Genomic DNA, 21,712 nt, shown 5'->3' on the forward strand with positions numbered 1-21,712 from the left:
CAAAAAAATAATAATCAGATTTTAAAAAAATGTCATTTCTGATTCCGTTACCGACATACTTTGCATGTTTCAGATGCTATAATATTTAAGATTTTTATAGAAATATGGTCTTATAGTAGGAGAGGTTCTAATGGCAATGGGTATACATAATATTAACTTGAAAATTGAAGAACATCATTGAAAAAGTGGTAACATGCTTGATTCTGTTACCCTTGGAATTGCCCTTGAGTTCTATGAGAGCAACTCTCATTTCTTCCCCAGGGAAGGTGATTCCAGAGGAGCAATTTTCCTGACAAGAGCCAATGTCTTTGTTGTTCCTCTCTCTCTCTCTCTCTCTCTCCACTTTTTGTGGTTAAATAGGGCTCCGCCCACATCACCCACTGGCTTTAACTCAAATGCCCACCATCCCAAGTGGTTTAATGCTCCACGCTGAGCAAGAACTTAAAGCAGGAGCGAGCAGCTTCTGCACCCTGCGGCAACCCTCCGCTTTTTACTCCGTGCAGGAGATGGCATTTCCCTGCCTCCTTTTCTAAGCAAACTTCAGCAGAGGACCTCTGGTACACTGAAGAATGTGAATATTTTCTCAGCTGTTTCTAAGTCAAGAGAGGCAGTTTCAGGATGCAGAGATAGGAACCCTGCAGAGAACGGTGAGCCTTGCCAAGGTGAGGCTGAGTTGAGCCGGAGGGGAAATCAGCAGAAGGTGGAGGAGAGCCATGGCACATGCTGGACTGGAAATAGAGTGAGAGGGCACCCTAGAGCCCACTTCTTCTCAATCCATCTCAAAAGCTTTTGTCACCATAAACCTGCTTGTTTTTAAGGTGCCACAAGACTGGGACACAGGAACTTAGGAAGCTGCCATATACTGAGTCAGACCCTTGGTCCATCTAGCTCAGTATTGTCTTCACAGACTGGCAGCGGCTTCTCCAAATTTGCAGGCAGGAATCTCTCTCAGCCCTCTCTTGGAGACGCTGCCAGGGAGGGAACTTGGAACCTAGATGCTCTTCCCAGAGCAGCTCCATCCCCTCAGGGGAATCTCTTCCAGTGCTCACACATCAAGTCTCCCATTTATATGCAATCAGGGCAGACCCTGCTTAGCAAAGGGGACAGTTCATGCTTGCTACCACCAGACCCGCTTCAGCCCCCACAACCCCTGCATTAGGATTCCTCCGTTGTTCCATTTCCAAACATTGCCCAGAGCCCTGTGGATACGTCAGGTCATCAGATACAACCAGGAACCCTTAGTTCTGTGTGCCATCGTGCTATATCAGGGATGCTCAACTCAACAACAACTAATGTTTATATACTGCTTTTCAACAAAAGTGGTTTACGGAGAGAAATAACCAATCAATAGAATGGCTCCCTGTCCCCAAAGGGCTCACAATCTAAAAAGAAACATAAGACAGACACCAGCAACAGTCAATGGAAGTACAGTGCTGGGGATGGAAAAATCTGGGCAATCTGGGTGAGTTGCTTAAAATCCGGGTGAAACCTGGAATTTCGGGGGGCCTGGCCACTCTATTGCTGACTCTGTGATGCAACTGGCATGAGGAAAGCAGCAAGCGCAGGGGTGGGAGGGCCCAGTGGGGGCCCCCAGAGACTCAGGGCTCGGTGTTTTTTGTCCCCTCTGGTACTCCCCTGGCTCTTCACGGTTTAATTCTCCTCCCCACTTACTTTCCTTTTCTCCCAAACATCTTGCTTTCACTTTTGAAGATTGTAAGCCCGCAGCGGGTCCTAATGGATGGGGCCCGTAGCTCAGTGTTCAAGCATCTGCTTGCATGCAGAAGGTCTCAGGTTCAGTTCCCGGCAGCATCTCCGGGTAGGGCTGGGAGAGACGCCTGCTTGGAACCTTGGAGTGATGCTGCCAGTCAGAGTAGACGATCGTGAGCTAGAAGGACCGAGGGTCTGGCTCAGTAGAAGGCAGCTTCCTCTGTTCTTGCGGAGGATCATAAAGGGACTTGTGGGCTGACAGCTGAGTTGGAGCTTTGCTGAGGACACCTTTGTTCTGCTTCCTGTCCTCCTGTCCCCTGCTAAGGTTGTGTTCCCCTGAAGTCACAAGAGAACTCTGGTCCACAAAAGCCATCCGTTGCGCGGGGACAGAGCGGCAAACAAAAACCCTCATTTCCTCTTGCCTGGTGCTTTGTGTTCAAGGGCTGAAAACAGATGGAATCGATTTTCATCCCTTTTGTTTGTTTCTTTCCCCCCACATCAGAGCTTCTCCCCCTCTGCCAGCTCGCTGAACTTTCGCAGCTGAACTTTCGCAGCTGCTCCACTGCCCGGGAGCCTCCGAGGCTGCCTGGGGAAGGGAGCCCTGCCTCCTTTCGCCTTGGGTGACCATGGCGGAGCGGCTCCTCTTTCTCAGATTTCCCGTCTCGGCCACGGCCTGAGCGGCGTCTTCCATCCGAGCCCAAAAGCTCCAGCCCCTTGCGTGGTCGGACAAAACAGGAATGCTCTGAAGCTGGAAGAGACACCCGCAGGCCTGCCTGCTGGACACTGGGAGCTGCAGCTCCAAATCCAGAGCCGGTGTGCTGGATTAGGACCGGGGAGACCTGAGTTCAAGTCCCCATTCAGCCAGGAGACTAGCTGGGTGACTCTGGGCCAGTCACTTCTCTCTCAGCCTAGCCTACTTCACAGGGTTGTTGTGAGGAGGAACTGAAGTATGTAGTACACCACTCTGGGCTCCTTGGAGGAAGAGCGGGATATAAATATAGAATCAACAACATCATCATCATCTGTGCGTAGGGTTGCCAACATTGCGTTGGCCGAAATCGGGACTATGAGGGGGGCGGGGTGGGGGGGAGGGGCCACCTAGGGGCAGGAGTTGTCTTCACTGCCCCAGGTGGCAGCCGCCGAGTGTGCTTGCCTGGCTCCAGAGGCGTATCTAGGGAAAATAGCGCCTAGGGCAAGCACTGAAATTGCGCCCCTGTCCAAACATCTGACACCCATCTTTCAGATAACTTTACCATAATATCAGCTCAAAAATACAAGTCAAGCTCGTTAATCTTTTAATATTTCAAAAACTATTTAGCAGTGGACGTAGCCAGACCAGAAAAATGCTGGAAAACTACAAATTTCAGTATGCTGGGGCTCCTGAAATACCCAAATACTATGTGGAGGTGTACTTGGAAAACTAAGGAGAAGTGCCTGTCTTATTCTCTACTATGCATTGTAGCATCACTATTACATAAGTTTTAAAAATAAATGGAGAATTTGACTTTTCCCAGATACTAGGGTCTTGCAGAGGCCATTTGAGTATGTGTGGTGGCCATTTTGTTTTTGGTGGCCATTTAATTTTTTTTTTTTCATTTTAAAAAATGGCACCCCCTTCAAGTGACGCTCGGGGCATGTGCCCTGCCTGCCCTACCCTAGAAACTCCCCTGCCTGGCTCCGATGCTAGATGGGGCACAGTGCGTGAACCCCATTTGGAAAGTTGTGGGGCACCAAGCGGCTGTGGGAAAACTGAGCAAAAGGAAGGAGAGGGTGCCAGGGCCTGGTTTGGCTGCTGTGTGGTGGTCACCAGCGCCAGAGGGGTGGCCGGCTGGCAGGCGGGCGGTGGCGGCTGCTGCTTCACCACCACCGCAGCGTGGGGATGGTGGCGAGAGCTCCTCCCGCCTCCCAAACGACGTAAAGTCGGGCGCTGGGGCGGGCACTCTGGCGACAGGTCCGCTGAAGGCCCTGGAGGCGGGGCTTGGAGAGGAGGCGGCGAGAGAGCTCCTCCCCCGGACCTGCCTTCCACCCAAATGAGGCAGATCGGGCCAGTTCCAAGCCTCTGTGCACAGGCAGAAATCGGCCCGATCTGCCTCATTTGGGAGGAAGGCGGGTCCGGGGGAGGAGCTCTCTCGCCGCCTTCTCTCCAAATCCTGCCTCTTGTGCCTTCAGGGCACCCTTTGCCAGCCCTTTATGTAGTTTGGGAGGTGGGAGGAGCTCTTGCCACCGTCCCCACACCACTGCCGCTGCACAGCGGTGGCTTTGAAAGGTGTGGTTTTTTTTTGGTTTTTTTTTGGTTTTTTTTAGATTTTTAAAAGGTCAAAAAGCAGGGGCAATTGAGTCCCGAACGGGACGAGCATTTCCTCGCAGGCAGTCGGGACATCCCACACAGTGCAGGGCTCATGGGCTCTCTTCTGCTGGAGGTTTTCCAACGGATGCTGGATAGCCTGCTGGTCAGGGGTGCTGCAACAGATTCCTGCATGGGGTGGGGGAGTGGAAGTTGGGCGAGAAGACCTCCAAGGTCCCCCCAACTCTCAAATTCTGCCATTCCTGGTTTTCAGGATCCTTGTTTCCTTTTGGACAGTTGACTCCATGTGCATGAAGAATTTAAGAGTGACCCAATGATGTCATGTTGTGGATTTCTATTTATCGGTATGCCTATTTTGTTTTGAGTAAGAAAGTGGATTATATATTTTTTTAAATAAGATGAAATGAAATGCGGCTTGCATGATGCGGGGCTTAGAAGTCCTTGTATGGCGTTTGATAATCTGCTGCTGGATTCATCGAGGAGATGTTTCCAAAGGATTTCATCAAGCTGATTAATTGACTCGACGCGGCAGCCCTGTTGTGGTTGCCTTTTCTTGAGGATGCCTGACTTGACTCTCTTCTCCAGCATCGGAGCTGTGGAGCCCGTTCTCCGCCAAAGTGCGCTGCTGGGTCTGTTTCCCCCCCAGCCCGTCTGTTTGTTTGGTTAACCTTTTGAGACAAAAGCTTAATGTGGGTTTGGGAAGGAGAAGAAATCCAAGCCCTCCGTTTACTCCCTAATGATGTTTCGGCGGCTGTTTGCGAGCCAGGCTTTCTGGTGCAAAGCTCTGATCGGTGGGCCTGTGGCTGGCTGGGTGCCGTTTCTCTCCCCTGCCCTGGAGGAGGAGATCACTCCGGCTGCATCTTGGCTTCTCCTGGCTGCATCTTGGCTCCTCCTGGCTAGTGCCATCCGTATCTCCGCTGGGTCAAAGCCTTTCTGCAAGGGTTCAGCATAGCTTGTTTTCTTCCCCCACCTCTTCCACTGCTTCTCCTTCCCATCCCTCCCCCATGTAATCTGATCTCTCAGGCCTGGTCCTCCCGCTTCGGGAAGAGTTGCTTTAACTATTTCCTCCCCACTGAGGACCGCGCAGAGCTCTTCCTGCCCTGCGGCTGGGGGCTGAACTTGGGTCCCGAAACGGGGCAAACGATATGAAGTTTTCTTGCATCGCAATGGCCCCACTGACCAGGGGTGTAGCTATAATTGAGCAAAAGGACTCAGAGAACACGGCCCCCAGCTCCTGAGGGCTCTCTAGCTCCGTCTCTCCCTATTGACTTCATTATCTCCCTCACTCTGGAGGGGCTGCCAGAGAGAGGGATGAACATGGGCCCCCTCTCCCCTAGCTACGCCCCTGCCGTTGACCCGTCTACCCCAGTGCTGACTCTGCAGATTGGCAGCAGTCTTTCCAAGCCAGGGTTTCTTAACCTCGGGCCCCCAGATGTTGTTGGACCACAACTCCCAGAATCCCCAGACATGGCCTTTGTGGCTGGGGATTCTGGGAGTTGTAGTCCAACAACATCTGGGGGCCCAAGGTTAAGAAACCCTGTTCCAAGGCTTTCCGATTCCTTTTAAGTGGAATCAGAACCGACCTCCTCCCAGCCCTCTTCTCTCCCACTGGAGTACCTTCCTCATACTCCATGCATCTCCTGAGCCAGCCCAATATGACAGTAGCTCTCCAAGGTCTGAGTCTTTCCCAGCCCTGGACCTTGAGATGCGGAGATCTTCTGCAGGTCACTTGTCTGCATTTCCACTGACCTCAGTGACACACACACTCTGTTTGGCAAAAAAAAAATTACATAACAAAAGGATTGAGAAGATTGTGAGCCCTTTCAGGACAGGGAGAAATCTAAAAAGAAACAGGAAGGAGATACCAGCAACAGCTCCTAGGATCCTATGGGGGTTTGGGGGAAAGGTTAAAAATGTGTTTAAAATGACCCGCTTGCCCATGTCTTTTGTGGGTTGGGTGGTAGGTAGCACCCATCATGCCCTACCACACAACTCACTTTGGGGTCCCTAGGAGCTAACCATGGGGAACAATGGGGTATTTTGAGTTTTCCCATTGTTCCCTATGGCCGGAACAAGCGGCACTCACAGAGTGCCCTGAACACAAGTTTTGCATTGCAATTTGAAATGTATTTTGCAACCCTGCCTTAAAGTGGCCCCCAAAGAATCACTGGCCCAGAATCCACTGCCAGCCACAATGCCTCCTGCACTGCAGTAACATCACTGGCATGATTTGCTCTCTCTCACCCAATTATGGCTCCTTATGTTACTTCCTAGCATTGCAACGGCTACCACAGGAGCACCCTTACTTAGCAGCAAGCATAGCCCTAAGCTCAACTAGAGCCACTTTAGGCACATTTTGACTGAGATTGCTGTCATTTTGACTGAGCGCAGTCCCCCCCAGCCAATGAGGGCACAGTTGCCAGTGACAACACTTGATTTGTATGATAACAAGCCAACCAAGAAGGAAGGAGATCTCAAGCCAACTGGAAGCCAGTGCCAGAAAACCAATCCGCAGGGGAAGAACAGACCTCCAAAATGGCACTCGGAACGTCAAAACATTTCGATCGAAATGTGTTGTTCTGCTCTGAGCTCAAAATAGGCGCTTTATTTAAAGGCTGTTCTGTTTCAAGCTCGAAACACCAGGAATGGCCTGTCTTGAGTTGAAACGTTTCACCATCAAAACGTTCTGCACATCTCTATGGACAGTACTTAAGATCCTTGTAAATTGCCACCCTGTTTCAACTGTACAACACTCGCCGTGGGAGGGGAGGCTCCACTAGTGCTGCTGGGTTAGAGAGGACAACCGTGGCTCAGGCTCACATTTTCTTAGAGATTGACAGACCGCTGCTACATCTGAAGATTGGCTGAGTCACCAATCCAAGTGTACCCCTGCCACCTCCACTGCTGCTTCACTACTACCTCTCCTCCTCCTCCTCCTCCTCTCCTCCTCCTCTTCCCCTCCTCCTCCTCCTCCCCTCCTCCTCTCCTCCTCCTCCCCCTCCTCCTCCCCCTCGTCCTCTTCCCCTCCTCCTCTCCTCCTCCTCTCCTCCCCCTCCTCGGCTCAGTTGTTGTGCTGTGATGTTGAGAAGGAAAGAGCCCAGCCCACACCCCATTTCTTGCCCGCTCACCTTCCTCCTCTGTCTAACCATTGCCCAGGAGGAGGAGATGGAGGTGAGCTACCCAATTGACTCCCTCCCTTCCATGGAAAAGCCAGGAAGGGAATGGGTGGCCAGGGGGAGCAAACTCTGATTCTCCACCAACTTCTATACTGCATGTCTTTGACACCACCAGCCTTCAGGACAGCAAAAAAAAGGGGGGGGGGGATCTGACCTTGGTTCAGGAACCAAAGACCCCTATCTATAATATTGATTCCTTAACTCAGTTCCGAGTAAAGAGGTTGCAACTTAAGACACAGTTTGCAGGAATGAATTGTGTTGTAAGTCTGAGGACTTCCAGTATATTAATCTAGCAGCAGTTACCAGATTCAGAATCTCTTCGTGTAAATTTGTGATAGAGGTGGCTTTTACTTAATTACGCAATTATAGTTAAGGATCAGGTGCTAACTGTCAATAGGAAATCTAACTGATCACATTGGCCACCATATTCCAGCCTCGAATTCCTCTGTTATGAGGCCACCAAGTATGCATGCCTGACAAATAGCTCTTTCTTGTTCATCCTTCCTAATTCCTTTGGCTTTCAGTGTGTTAACGTTGTTGCTCATCAACTCTCTCTCGAGCGTTCATGGAGGCGGTCTCAGTAATCCCGTTTAGTAATTCCACTGGCATTCTTCTGGAATTCTTCTTTCCTCCAGCTGCCGCTCTGGAGAAACCTCACGCTAGCCAAAGCAGAAGAGCTCAGAATTGCTCACTTTCAGGGTGTGCTTTTGGGACACGCCCGACAACGTGACCAAATTGCTGTTTCTCAGAACTATTTCCCCATCCAGTCAGGCCATCGCTGCCCCATGCTCTGTGTTACATAATGTTCAGTTTTCTTATGGCTTGATTCCTGCCCCCCGGCCCCACTTTTTATCCGCCCCCCCGCCTGTTGGTAAAAGCATCATTTTAAAATTAGTTGTGGCATTATTTTACACAGTCAGACAGGTGTTATTGACTGGTTTGTTTTATCCAGACATCGAGTCCTTCCCAAGGACCTGGGATGCCAGAATTTTATTGTCAATTGTTATAGATATCGTCGCAGAATATAGGCTGTTCCCAGTAAAGCTGCTTTTTGTGATTGGCTGATGGTGATTTCTGTGGCCCCGATGGTGTTGAGTTGCTCTTCAAGGTCTTTTGGAACTACACCCAGGGCACCAATTACCACTGGGATTATTTTGGTCTTCTTCTGCCACAGCCTTTCAATTTCAATTTGTAGATCTTTTTTGGCATTTTTCATATATTTTTTTCGGTTAAGCGATGTTTCTTCCAGTAACTTTGCTGACTTCAGCCCTGGTTGCTCAACTGAAGATCCTGAGTCCTGTTGCCCACTTGCCACCAGAAGTCCAGGGACTCCAGCACCTGGCGCGGTCCTTGTTGACCCGGGCGACAACTGATCCGGTATAGATTTATTAAAGTTGTTGTTGTTGTTGTTATTAATTTGATTTCTATACCGCCCTTCCAAAAATGGCTCAGGGCGGTTTACACAGAGAAATAACAAAACAAATAAGATGGAACCCTGTCTCCAAAGGGCTCACAATCTAAGAAGAAACATAAGGTTGGCACCAGCAACAGTCACTGGAGGTACAGTGCTGGAGGTGGAGAGGGCATTGCAATATGGTGGCTCTTTGACTCCCAGGAATGATGCACCTGGTTGTGCTTTAGGGGATGGTGGCTTCCTTTTTCCAAAATACTGTGGACTGCTGCAGCAGCCTCTTCTTCCCAGCCTGTTGGGAACAGAAGGGCTCTTCCCATTGTTCAGCCTGGAGCTGGAGGGGCCTCGTAGGTCGTCTGCTCCGATCCTCTGCTCGATGCGGACATCCAGAGGTAGAGCATCCCCAATACAGGACTGAACAACTGTCCAGCCTTTACTTGAAGATTTCCAGCAAGGGAGGGCCCACACCCCAGGCTCCACTGTTGATCTTCTCTTCTCATTAAAAAGTTTCTCCTAATGTTCAGCCAAAATCTACCCTCCTGGACCTTAAGCCCATTACATTAAGAACACAATCTTTTCAGCTCGTCAAGTATTTGGAGAATGCCAGCGTGTCTTCCCGATTCCTCTTCTCCTGGCTAGACATATCCAGTTTCTTCAGCCTTTACCCATAAGGCCTCTTTCCCAGATGGAAGGGGAATCTGGTTGGTCTGGTTGCATGTGCTAACAGAGGTGAAAAAGATGGAGGCTTTATACTGAGTCAGACCACTGGTCCATCTAGCTCAGGGATTCTCAACGTGTGGGTCCCCAGATGTAATTGGACTTCAACTCCCATAATTCCCAACCAAAGGCCACTGGGGCAGGGGATTATGGGAGCTGAAGTCCAATAACATCTGGGGACCCACACGTTGAGAAACCCTGATCTAGCTCAAGATAGTCTACACCAGGGTTTCTTAACCTTAGGCCCCCAGATGTTGTTGGACTACAACTCCCAGAATCCCCAGACATGGCCTTTGTGACTGGGGATTCTGGGAGTTGGTCCAACAACATCTGGGGGCCCAAGGTTAAGAAACCCTGGTCTACACCAGGGATTATCTACGTTGGGTCTCCAGATGTTAATGGACTTCAACTCCCATAATCCCCAACCAAAGGCCACTGGGGCTGGAGATTATGGGAACTGAAGTCCAATACCATCTGGGGACCCAACGCTGAGAATCCTTGGTTTACACTGACTGGCAGCAGCTCTCCAAGGTCTTTCCCAGCCTTGCCTGGGAGATGCTACCAGGGACCTTTTGCATGCCAAGCAGATGCTCTACCAAAGGGCCATGGCCTCATCCCCTTGATCCCGCATATATGGAAACAAGGCAACAGCTTGTTGCCTTATTATTGTTCACTAGCCCAGTGTACCTGGCGTGGCTCAGGCTTTTGTGACTCTACCTGCTGTATATCCATCCATCTGTCTGTGCGGGGTAGTTGTTGGGGTCCTTATGTTACTATGTTACTGGTAGGGTCCTAGAAGGCAAGTGACCTTCAGGTAACCGAGTGGACAGGGACATATCTATCCAAATTGAGACTATTTATGAGCCACATTTAGAATTCTTCTACAGCCATTATGAGGAAATGCACTCAGTCAAACGTACTCAGCTCCTTCCAAAACGATCCTCTTCCTTCTTGAATTTCCAAAGTACAGAAGAGGATCTTGTGGAAAAAATGATTATTATCCTGAAAGTGTGGGGTGTGTGGACTGGGTATGTCTGTTCTGTCAAATGGGAGTCTTGGCTGTACCTCTGGAATGTCCTAAATGCTCGGAACTCTTGAGAGGAGACTCAGGAGGGCAGTCAGAAGCGTCACTTCCGTCTGTCACTTGACCTCTTGCAGGAGTGCAGCACCTTCAAGATGCCGGACAGGAGTTGTGTCTGAGCAGACGGGTCTGTAACGCAGTGCCAGAGCACAGGTTTGGCAAGGAGAAGGCTCCAGATTCAGCCCCAGATGTTATTGGACTTCAACTCCCATAATGGGAGTTGAGGTAGTGCTGCCCCCAAAGGAGCTTGTTCGTGATTTGGGGGTCCTTTTGGGCTCGCGCCTCCTGCTTGAACAGCAGGTGAAGGCTACGGCCAGAAATGCTTTTGCCCAGCTTAATCTGATTCGCCAATTACGCTCTTACTTTGATCGGCAGGCGTTAATGACAGTGACCCATGCCCTTGTTATTTATTTATTTATTATTTATTTATTTGATTTATATACCGCCCTTCCAAAATGGCTCAGGGCGGTTTACAATCAGGGCGGTTATCTCCCGCTTAGATTATTGTAACACACTCTCTCTAGGGTTACCTTTGAGGAGGACCGGAAAGTTACAATGGGTCCCAATGCAGTGGCTCGCCTCCTCAATGGGTGCCAGAAAATATGACAGAGTAACACCCCTCCTGCAGTCAGTGCACTGGTTGCCTATTCGCCCCCAAGTTCAATTTAAGGTCCTGGTTTTGACCTTCAAAGCCTTGTGGGGTTTGGCTACCTACAGACCCACCTCTCCCATCCAGTTACATCCATCCGGTCAGATCTTCTCAAATGGCTCTTTTGTCGGTCCTTGATTTCCGAGAGGTTCGGGGCGCTAGGACCCGTGAAAGGGCCTTCTCGGTTGCTGCCCCACTTCTCTGGAACTCCCTTCCCCTTCAGATCCATTTCGCTCCTTCCTTATTGATTTTGAAATCTCTATGGAAGACTTTTCTTTTTCGCCAGGCTTTTGCCCTGTAATTTGCCTATTTGGTTTTTTCTTTTTGTTAGTTACTTTAGTTTTAAATTTAGAATGTAATTTTAGTGCTCTTTTGCTCTGTATGTTTTTGTACATCGCCCATAGTCTTCGGAGTGGGCGGTATATTAAATGTTTCAGATAGATAGATTGATAGATAGATAGATAGATAGATAGATAGATAGATAGATAGACAATTCCAAGCCAAAGGCCACTGGGCCTGGGATTATGGGAGTCGAAGTCCAATAACATCTAGGGACCCAGTATTGAGAATCCCTGGTGTAGACAATGTTGCGTGTACCAGTTGGCCCAATGGGTTGATTCCATGTAAGGCAATGTGTGCATAAATTGTGGAGATGTACCACCATGGCTGGGTGGCAGAATGCGTGCCTCCCATGCAGAAGGTCTCCGGTTCAGTCTCTGGCACCATCTCCAACTGAAAAGACTGAGAAAGCAGACCTTGGCACGCCGCTTGCCAGTTGGAGCGGCAGTCCCTGGCTCATGGGCCGAAGAAGGGCTCACTCAGGGGTGCGAGGCACCTCCATGTTTTGTTTTCTGGTTGTGAGTTGCCACGAGAGCCCTTGTTTCATTGGCAGCATCTCTGTTTTAGAATTTAAAAAACATATACAAATTTAGAATTATGATTTTTTTAGTAGGGTGCTTCTCTTCCTTCTCTTGGTCTGTGCACTACCCCATCAGTGGGTGCCAGGTTTAATCAGAAAACCATTCAAAATGTTTGTAGCAACAGGCAGGTGTGCAGGAGGATACAACCCACTCACTCTCGGCGGAGGTAATCCATAGGAATGTCGGCGGCTGCCATATACTGAGTCAGACCATTGGTCTAGCTAGCTCAGTATTGCCTTCACAGCCTGGCAGTGGCTTCTCCAAGGTTGCAGGCAGGAGTCTCTCTCAGCCGGATCTTGGAGATGCTAAATCAAATCTTTATTGTTAGGGTAAAGCAAAGCACAAAGTGCAAAGGAGATGCTGCCAGGGTGGGGACTTGGAACCTTCTGCTCTTCCCAGAGCGGCTCCATCCCCTGAGGGGAATCTCTTCCAGTGCTCACACTTCTAGTCTCCCATTCATAAGCAACCAGGGCAGACCCTGCTTAGCTAGGGGGACAAGTCATGCTTGCTACCACAAGATCAGCTTTCCTCTCCTAAAAATATCTCAAGAACAGAGCCAGGAAAGATCTTAGGGAATATAGGAAGCTCCCATATACTGAGTCAGACCCTTGGTCCACCTAGCTCAGTATTGTCTTCACAGACTGGCAGTGGCTTCTCCAAGGTTGCAGGCAGGAATCTCTCTCTCAGCCCTATCTTGGAGATGCTGCCAGGGAGGGAACTTGGGACCTTCTGCTCTTCCCAGAGCGGCTTCCTCCCCTGAGGGGAATCTCTTCCAGTGCTCACACATCAAGTCTCCCATCCAAATGCAACCAGGGTGGACCCTGCTTAGCTAAGGGGACAAGTCATGCTTGCTACCACCAGACCAGCAATCCTCTCCGAAGGTAGGCCAAATGTTAGGCTTTTAGTTGAATGTGTATTGACTTCAACTGCATTTTGTATACCATATGTTTTCATGTTTGTTTTTAAACGGTGAGTTTTCTTATTTGTTTGTGGACCACCCTGAGACTTGTGTAACTGACAGTTTAGGAAGGAACATAGGAAAATCAAAAGCTGCCATATACTGAGTCACACCATCGGTCTTTCTAGCTCAGGATTGTCTTCACAGCCTGGCAGTGGCTTCTCCAAGGTTGCAGGCAGGAGTCTCTCTCAGCCGCGTCTTGGAGATGCTAAATCAAATCTTTATTGTTACGGCCATTCAACCAGCAAAACACAAAGTGCAAAGGAGATGCTGCCAGGGTGGGAACTTGGCACCTTCTGCTCTTCCCAGAGTGGCTCATCCTTGGAGGGGAATCTCTTCCAGTGCTCACCCTTCTAGTCTCCCATTCATATGCAACCAGGGCGGACCCTGCTTAGCTAACGGGACAAGTCATCCTTGCTAGCACAAGACCAGCTCTCCTCTCCATTGCACTCTTCCTTTGGTAAAGAAAGCCGATCAATCCAGATTCCCCGGACCACAATACAGATCCCCATAATGAGCCTCAGCGCGGGCTTTGGAGTTCCTTTTCACTCCGGCAGAGAACCAAGTGCTTCCCAGGCTGCTTCCGAGCCAGAAGGCCAAGGAGGGCTTCTGGAGAATCCCCCCTGGAGGAATTCCCAAAGGGCTGAGAAGAGGATCCCCTGCGGAATCCCACAGCTGACCCAGCGACATCGGAAAGCAGAGCCATGAGGGGTTAAGTGTGCCGTGGGCGTTCCCTGCTCTCCTGATGTCATGAAGTCAGACAACCGGAGCCTGAAGGGGGCCCTTTGTTGGCAGTCCAACGTAAGCAGCCTCCGCCTGCGCGGGACTGAGCTGGAGGGCTGGAATGTCAAAGTTGGGGGGCTCCAAGTAAACTTAGCCCAACTCCCCCCCACCCCACCCACCGATTGCTCCTCCCCACTCTCCTCTTCTGAATTAAACAAGAACTCTGAAGAATGTGAAAGGGGGAAAAACAAAACAAAACCTCAAGTTAAATTTGGGGGAGCGAGAGGCACAATGGAGCGTGTCAAAAATGGATGATCTGCTGCTTTGGCTTTCGTCACTCACGGTTTCAGGACGGCTGGATCTGTAGGCTTTGGGTAGCCAAGGAACGTCTTGTGTGGGTCTGTGTGAAGTTTTCAGGACAGGAGGAGGAAGGGGGGAGAGCGAGAGAGAGCGTGCACAACCCAGGGCATTGCTCTAACAAATGAAAATGTTGGAGATCTGCCTGAAGTTAGTGGGTTGCAAGTCGAAAAAGGGTCTGTCCTCATCCTCCAGCTGCTACTTGGAAGGTAAGCACAGAGCATGTGTGTATGTGTGTGTGTGGGGGGTGTTTTCTGGGGGCGCATGGCTTGCCTGCCCAAAAGCAAGTTGCTCGGATTTCTCTGGCTGGACTCTCTTAGGCCTCTGGGAAAGTGGAGCGGCCACCTTGGTTGGGGGCCCAATGGGGAGCCTTCTGATGTGGGTCCTCCTCCCCCCAAATCCGCGTATGCTCAATTGTTTCCCATCCGCGCCCTGGGAGCAAGGAGGAAATGGGTGCTCTAGGTGGGATCCTCGCGCCTGCCCAGCCAGGTGATTTTTATTTAATGGCCCTATATACCAAAGTGTGCCTGACTCTTTTCCATTTATGGTCGAAAAGTCGCAAGAGGGCTTACAGGCAGCCCGCTAAACGAAACCATATTCACCGTGTCCGGATGCCTAGAGTAACGTAGGCTGATGCCTTTTGGAACGAGGAGGGGGTGGGTGAAGCAACCGGGCCTTCCCACCCGAATCTGGAGAGAAACCTCCTAGGAAGAGGGTTGCATTCAAGCAGCCCCAAACAAGTCAAATTACCGTCGAGGGTGAATACCTTTGAGCGTATTTATAGTTCTTTTAAATCTTCTTGCTTCAGACATGCTTTTGTTATTTTTAAGCCCCTTTTTGGTGTGCATCTTCACCGACTTGGGGATTCTTTGGTGTGCGTACTTCTTGTGAGTAACCTTAAGAATCAAGAAGGGCCTCATTCTTTTAATACATACCAATAGAAGGAGGGATCCGTAACGGAACTATGGCCCCTGAGTTTGGAATGCTGGAGGCCAGGATTTCATTTTCACACGCCCTTGAGCAAGTTACTAAACCTCATTGCCCCTGTTCTTCATTTCTGCAACGGAGCTAGTGTGTATCCCTCACCCCAGCCCCGAACGTGTCTTGGGTTAGGCCGTGGGTTTCTTTTTTTTTCAGGGCTTTGAACAGTGGGTTGGCTGAGGCCGCTGGATTGCACTCATATACAAACATCGTGCATGCCAGAAGCGCATCTCATTCGTCAGTTTAGCAAGCGGAAATCGGTTCACGTGACCAACGTGACCACTCACAACCCCTCCGTGGCTTAAGTGTTGAAGGGCGGCCAGGGAATTGTCCCTGCGGAACTCGAATCGTCTGAAAACGTTAATCGCAAGCTCTTAATCAGCAACTCCGGGGCCGAATTGTGGTTTGCTTGTAAACGGTTTTTGAACGGAGGAGCTACATTTTTGTTGGATGCTTTTAGGGTCTCGGCTTGCATTCTCAACGCAGAGAAGCAGAAGGAAGGGTTCTTCCTTCCCTCACAGTTTCCATCTTCTCCGCCAGCTTTGCTTTAAGGAATTGCTTCGCAAGATTATGCCATCTTTTAGTCGCAGCCCATCCTAATGAGCCGGGAGGGTGCCAAAGAAAGAAACTCAGGTTCGTCCTCGATTGCCTGCCCCATTCGTCCAGTAGAGCTGTGCGGTTGATCGTGCAACTCTACCTGATGAATGGCCAGCCTGCAGGCAGCGCGGATCTTGGGCAGGGCAGGAGAGGGAGGAGCAACCCAAGCTGATGCAGAGGCTGCTGTTCCTCTTTAGGATGAGCTGGTACGACTATCTTCACTCTACATTTGGGCCTCAAAATGTGTGCCTCTGTCTACAGAACCAGGGCTGAGAAACATATTCCAAATTCCATGCAGCGACAATCCAGTTTGCAGGAACTTTGCATACACGTTTCCTGCTCTGGGACCTGGGCGACCTCGGGAAAATCCCAGCTAGCCAAAAATGCAAAGCTGGTGCCAAAGACCCGTGGGCTGAGGGATAGCCCTGCAGGTCGCTGGACATATGCAGGGCGTTGACTTTGCCGGACTGGAGGAGGAACCAACTAAGTGGCTACGTACAGTATTCTGTGTGGGTTTCCTGTCAAGTCGTAAATAGGATACAAGTTGAATAGTAAGAACTATTCGGCCTACTTCCCTTTCACTATCCCTACAACTGGACTACATTTGGTCCAGATCGGTTAGGCGGCTGATGTATCTGCGGAGTCAGTTTTTTCAGACTAGGAATCTGAACCGATGAAAGTGGACCATCTTATCCCCGGTCCTAGTCTAACGCTCTAACCACCGCACCGGCTCTCATTTCACGGGAGAGTCCAATTCCTGAGGCTTTGAAAAGTGGAAGGGCTCCCCGTAACATGCATTTGCAGGTGCTGTTGACTACAACTCCCATTATCTCCAGCCAAAGGGGATTGCAGATGGGATTATGGGAGTTGTAGTCAACAGCATCTGCAGAGCCTTGTTACAGGGGCCCCGGCTCCTCTCTGTGTCTCCTCTCCCCCAGTATTAAGAGACTAGGGGGGCTGGCTTTCAGAATGTGCAGAACAGCGATAACTATCGTGTATCTGTCCACTAGTCGGATGTGAAGTCTGCAGGGAGAATTCAAATTCCAGTTCTTTTTTTCTCTCCTCCCAGAGTCTTTTTTTCCTGCCCCCCCCCCCAAATTCTGCCAGCTCCCTCTGAATGTAGCCACTTCCAGTTAGACTGTATTGACTATATATAGAGCCAGCGTGGTGTAGTGGTTAGAGTGCTGGACTGGGCCCGGGGAGACCCGAGTTCAAATCCCCCTTCAGCCCTGAGACTTGCTGGGTGACTCTGGGCCAGTCGCTTCTCTCTCAGCCTAACCTGCTTCACAGGGTTGTTGTGAAAGAGAAACTCAAGTATGTAGTACACTGCTCTGGGCTCCTGGGAGGAAGAGCGGGATAGAAAATGTAATAAATAAATTAATAAATCCCTTTTGTGCCGTACTTCCAGGTCCCAAGGGGGGTTCATACATTGTACCTCCAAGCTAGGCTTGCTACCCGTTCTTTATTTCAAAGAACAGTTCTTTATTCAGTATTAACATGTACTATGTATTAGGTTTATCAGCTTCATAAAGAACACAGTTTGTTCTAGATCAGGCTTCCCCGACCTGCGGCCCTCCAGATGTTGCTGAACTCCTAACCTGCAACCTTGGAGAAGCCGCTGCCAGTCTGTGAAGACAGTACTGAGCTAGATAGACCAAGGGTCTGACTCAGTATATGGCAGCTTCCTATGTTCCTATGCACTACACCATGCTGGTTCTCTGGCTTTTGGTAATTCTGTAATTTTCTGGGAGCAGAATGTACTTATTATTAATTGATGTTTTTCGTGTAGTCTCTGCTTAGGTTTTTTAATGGATAATTCTCTTAGCGATTCCACATGAAAAAATAGCATGAAAAGAGAATAGATAAATGAATACTTTGACTTGACATCTTTTGACGTTGACATCTTTTGCTCCAGATGTTCACACTGTGTCTGGGGTGGGGGGGGGCGCGGTCCCCAAACTGCATAAGCACATGTTCTTGGGCACGCATAGTGCATCTGATATTTTATGGTTTAGTGAGGCTGCAGGAGATGGACTGCAGCAAAAGGACCAAGATCTTGCAAGGATAGATAGACTTTGCGGATGTCAGTCAACACGACCACAGAGGAAATGTGTTGACCCAGGGCGAACGTGAAACGGATTGTCAAAAGCACGATAAGTTTTGTTGGAAGCAGACTCAAAGGTTCTGGAGTGGCAATACTGTGTGGTGGAATTGGGCGGGAGGGAGGAATTTTGGCAGCCGTCTCCTATCCACATACCACTTACAGATGGGCTGGCTGTAAGTGTGTATTGCAAAGGCCAGTGGCTGAGGTGGGAGTTGGGGGCTGTAAAACTTGGAAGCTGCCTGATCAGCCCAGGAGTCCGTCTAGCTCAGTATCATCTTCTGGAGTTGGGGCGGCAGTCTGGGGTTGCAGGCCCAGGGGTCTTTCCCAGCCCCACCTAGAGATAGGGCCAAGGATTGAAACTGCACCTTCTGCAGTGCAAAGCAAGTCCTGTGCCACTGGGCTCTGCCTCCTTCCAGAGCATATGAACCCATCGTAGGAGCATAGGAAGCTGCCATATACTGAGTCAGACCATTGGCCTATCCAGCTCAGTATTGTCTTCACAGACTGGCAGCGGCTTCTCCAAGGTAGCAGGCAGGAGTCTCTTTCAGCCCTACCTTGGAGATGCTGCCAGGGAGGGAACTTGGGACCCAGATGCTCTTCCCAGAGTGGCTCCATCCCCTGTGGGGAGTATCTTCTAGTGCTCACACTTCTGGTCCTTTCGAATGCAACCAGGGCAGACCCTGCTTAGCCAAGGGGACAAGTCATGCTTGCCACGACAAGACCAGCTCTCCTCGAGTTTCCTTCTACGGAGTCAGCCTATTGGTCCATCTAGCCACACACTGGCTACTCTCTGTCGGAGGTCTCCAAAGTCTTCATCAGATGTTCTGCGACCTAAGACCCTTGAATAGGATTAGGCTGGGAACTGGACGGGAGGCATTTTGTCTGCAAAGAAGAGGCTCTGTGACAGAGCTATGGTTCTTAGGAGAACTGCTGGCCCCCGTGATGGGTCACTCGCTCACCTCCATGAAGAAATGTGGAATCGTTCTTGGTCTGCAGGCTTGAAGAACGGCCCCAGTCTCATTGGCAGTGGCCGTGCTGCTTGGGTGTTCAGACACACAGTGCGGGCCATGAAGGCAGGTGGGCTCCATGCCCGTGAGGTTGAGGGTGGGGTGGGGGGACAAGCCATAGGCAGGCCCCCAGACTCCTACAGCCCAGGGACATTTCTCCCCCCACCCCCGCTCCATTATTCAAAGAGCCAGCGTGGTGTAGTGGTTAGAGTGCTGGACTAGGACCGGGGAGACCCAAGTTCAAATCCCCACTCAGCCATGACACTAGCTGGGTGACTCTGGGCCAGTCACTTCTCTCTCAGCCCAACCTACTTCACAGGGTTGTTGTGAAAAAGAAACTCAAGTATGTAGTACACCGCTCTGGGCTCCTTGGAGGAAGAGCGGAATATAAATGTAAAAATAATAATAATAATATTCCTACACATCTGAGCTTTGTGCTTGGCAGGGTAAGGGTGTTGGCTGGTATTTTGGTGGCCAGATTTCCCCACCTTTGCTTGGGCTGCTTGATTTTAGAGTCGACCCCTGAGAACTGACATGAGGCCATCATATGTGGTGCTTGCATTAGCAGTTCCAGTTATTGGGACCCAAGAGATGGCTGCAGATATCTTTACCCTTTAACCTTGCTGACATCTTCTGCAGATAATATCCTCTGGAAAAGAAATCATAAGCAGAGTGTTTGTGGATTGGCAAACATGGGAAGAATGCTGGCTGGTATTACCAAAACAAACAAGTCTACTTAGAACTAATGGAGTCTACTTTCTGCTTCTTTCGAGGTCATGAATCTTGCAACACTCTATGGAGGTGTCAAGAAATGGATTGCCATCTATAAACAGTTTGAATCAGATTTTAATGTAATACCTGATATAATTATAATTGGTCTATATACTATTTCTGAAAGTGCTGAAATTTGGGGCTCTTATGGATGGAGAACTGGATTGGCTGTGGGTAAGTGGGATATGCAGGCAAGTACCTGCAGATAGGTTGGTGTTCAAAAAAATCTAAAGGGGGACAAAACCCCAGACTGCTCCCATGTTAATCTGTGGTACAGAATGTTTCTGAGCTCAGACAGTTGACAGTTAACAAGGAGGTCATGGAACTCTGTGACAAGTGGGGAAAGAGGGCTTGAACAAAAAGAGCAGGGAATTCATCCACTTGAAGAACATTCCCTCAAGACAGTCACAAGCCCTTCTGCTTTTGAAGGGGGAGGATGTGTGAAACTCTTTTGTTTTCTCACCAGCCATTTCACAGCTTTGTGTTTCTGAGACGAAAGGGCTTTGAAAAGAAGCTGGGACTGAGCACCAACACTCAGGAAAAAACCGTCTGTCTTTTGACACCGTGTTCAGGGAGAGGCCCAAGTCACACTTAACACACCAGGGATATGGTGCGATGGTTTTGCTGTGGACCCATTCTGGTAATTTTGTAAATACTGTAAATGGGGTCCATAATGGACTGCAGATGCAGGAGTTAAGAAGATGCCGCATTAATAAACCGAATGACCATCTAGATGGTTTTAAAAAGGGATTAGACAGATTCATGCAGGGAAGGGTGACCAGTGACTACTAGCCTAGATAGCTGTATATTCTCATCATGCCCCTGAGCACCAGGTGCTGCTAGGGAATGCCAGCGGGAGGGGGCGCTTCCTGTCTCCCCCTCCTTGCCCGCTTGCGGGCTTCCCAGGTGCATCTTGCTGGGCCACTGCATGAAGCAGGATGCTGGTCTGGATGGGTCTTTGGCCTGACCCAGCCGGGCTTTTCTTATGCTTCAGAATGGCAGATCACAATAAAAATACCCCTTTCAGGCTCCCCTGGGACCTCCCTCTGGTGTTGCAAGTTTGGTTTGTATTGGACGGACTATAAACACCAGTTCTGAATGGATGGCCCTTGTTCTTTGGCCGCCATCTTGTTTCAAGATGGTGGATATAGTAAAAACACAGTGGTCAGGTGTGACCCTGCTCCTATGTCCTGTAAGTTTTGTTTCTATCAGAATGGGCACCCAGGCATGGTGTCCTCCTAAACCTTCTCCCCTTTGAAAAGCAGGCTAACAAAAACACCCAAACTCATCTTTAATCCATAGTTCAACTTCACAGTAGAATTTTCTGGGCCACAGCAACATATTTCGCGCTTGCAGGTCACATAGGGATCTCCGGATGAATGTGCGAACGGACTCAGTTGAAAAACATCCTGCCTGAGATGCTGCGAGGCGGTGTGAAGGTGCTGACCCGGGTGTTCAGTTTGTGACAGCTCAGTCCCACGGACAAGCCGTCACTTGTGGCCATGGTCCTCCAGGAGGAAATGTGCATGCACGCATGAACCGACCGGGCGCCAGGGCAGCTCAACCCACAGGAGCCATTTTTGGCTGGAGCCCTACATTTCTTCTCCAAGGGCCGGGTCCATGTGTCGGCCCACACTCTTAGATGTACCTCCTGGCAATTCGGCCTCCAGAGCTGTGGGTCGTTCTAAAAGGCCCCTCCGCCCGCTCGAGGCCTCTCCCACTTGACAAGGAGGGCACTTGCTGAGCTCCCCATTTGGAGCTCCCCATTCCCTCTCTGTCTTCCCACTTTCTTCCACCTGGTAAATATTATCTTAAGCGGCAGGGAGGAACCAAATGTTTGGCAGCTGCAGCCCGCCCTCCGGGCCCCCTCCTCTCCCTTGCCAGCTCGCAGAGCGCCCACCCCCCAATTGCCAGGAAAGGGGGCAGAGCAGATGGGGGCTGGAGGGGGAGACGTGGGTCTCAAACACAGACTGCATCCGTATGTCCCAAACGGAAGAGACCCAACAGTCTTGCAGCCTTTCGCACAAACACAACACACACACACTTACTTACTTACTTTCCCTTTAAGCAAAACCTTTTGTTGACACTCATCTGAGGAAGGGGAGGGGGAAATCCCCATTTGACTCACGCTAGCAAAACCCTTTGTCTGTCAAGTCACCAGAGAAGTGATTTCTCGAATGCCCAGACATTAGATGCTGGGGAGATATTCCTGTATGATCAAGTGTCTTGTTACAGAAACCCAGGGCTG

At 50.0% G+C, this 21,712-nt stretch overlaps 1 protein-coding gene across 2 annotated transcripts in view; it reads left to right on the plus strand.

The window, feature by feature from the left end:
* Window positions 1–21,712, plus strand: part of ABL1 (ABL proto-oncogene 1, non-receptor tyrosine kinase) — a 119,393-nt gene that overhangs the window by 42,260 nt on the left and 55,421 nt on the right. Inside the window, exon 1 of one of the 2 annotated variants that reach the window (XM_053282552.1) lies at window positions 13,837–14,213. The exons of the other annotated variant lie outside the window; for it this stretch is intronic. Within the exon in view, the coding sequence (XP_053138527.1) occupies window positions 14,129–14,213 (85 nt within the window). The 5' untranslated portion in view covers window positions 13,837–14,128. Of the gene's footprint in view, window positions 1–13,836; window positions 14,214–21,712 lie in introns of those variants that run through there. 2 annotated transcript variants of the gene reach the window in all.

Source organism: Hemicordylus capensis, chromosome 17 (genome assembly GCF_027244095.1).
Source record: "Hemicordylus capensis ecotype Gifberg chromosome 17, rHemCap1.1.pri, whole genome shotgun sequence".
Lineage (NCBI taxonomy): Eukaryota > Metazoa > Chordata > Lepidosauria > Squamata > Cordylidae > Hemicordylus > Hemicordylus capensis.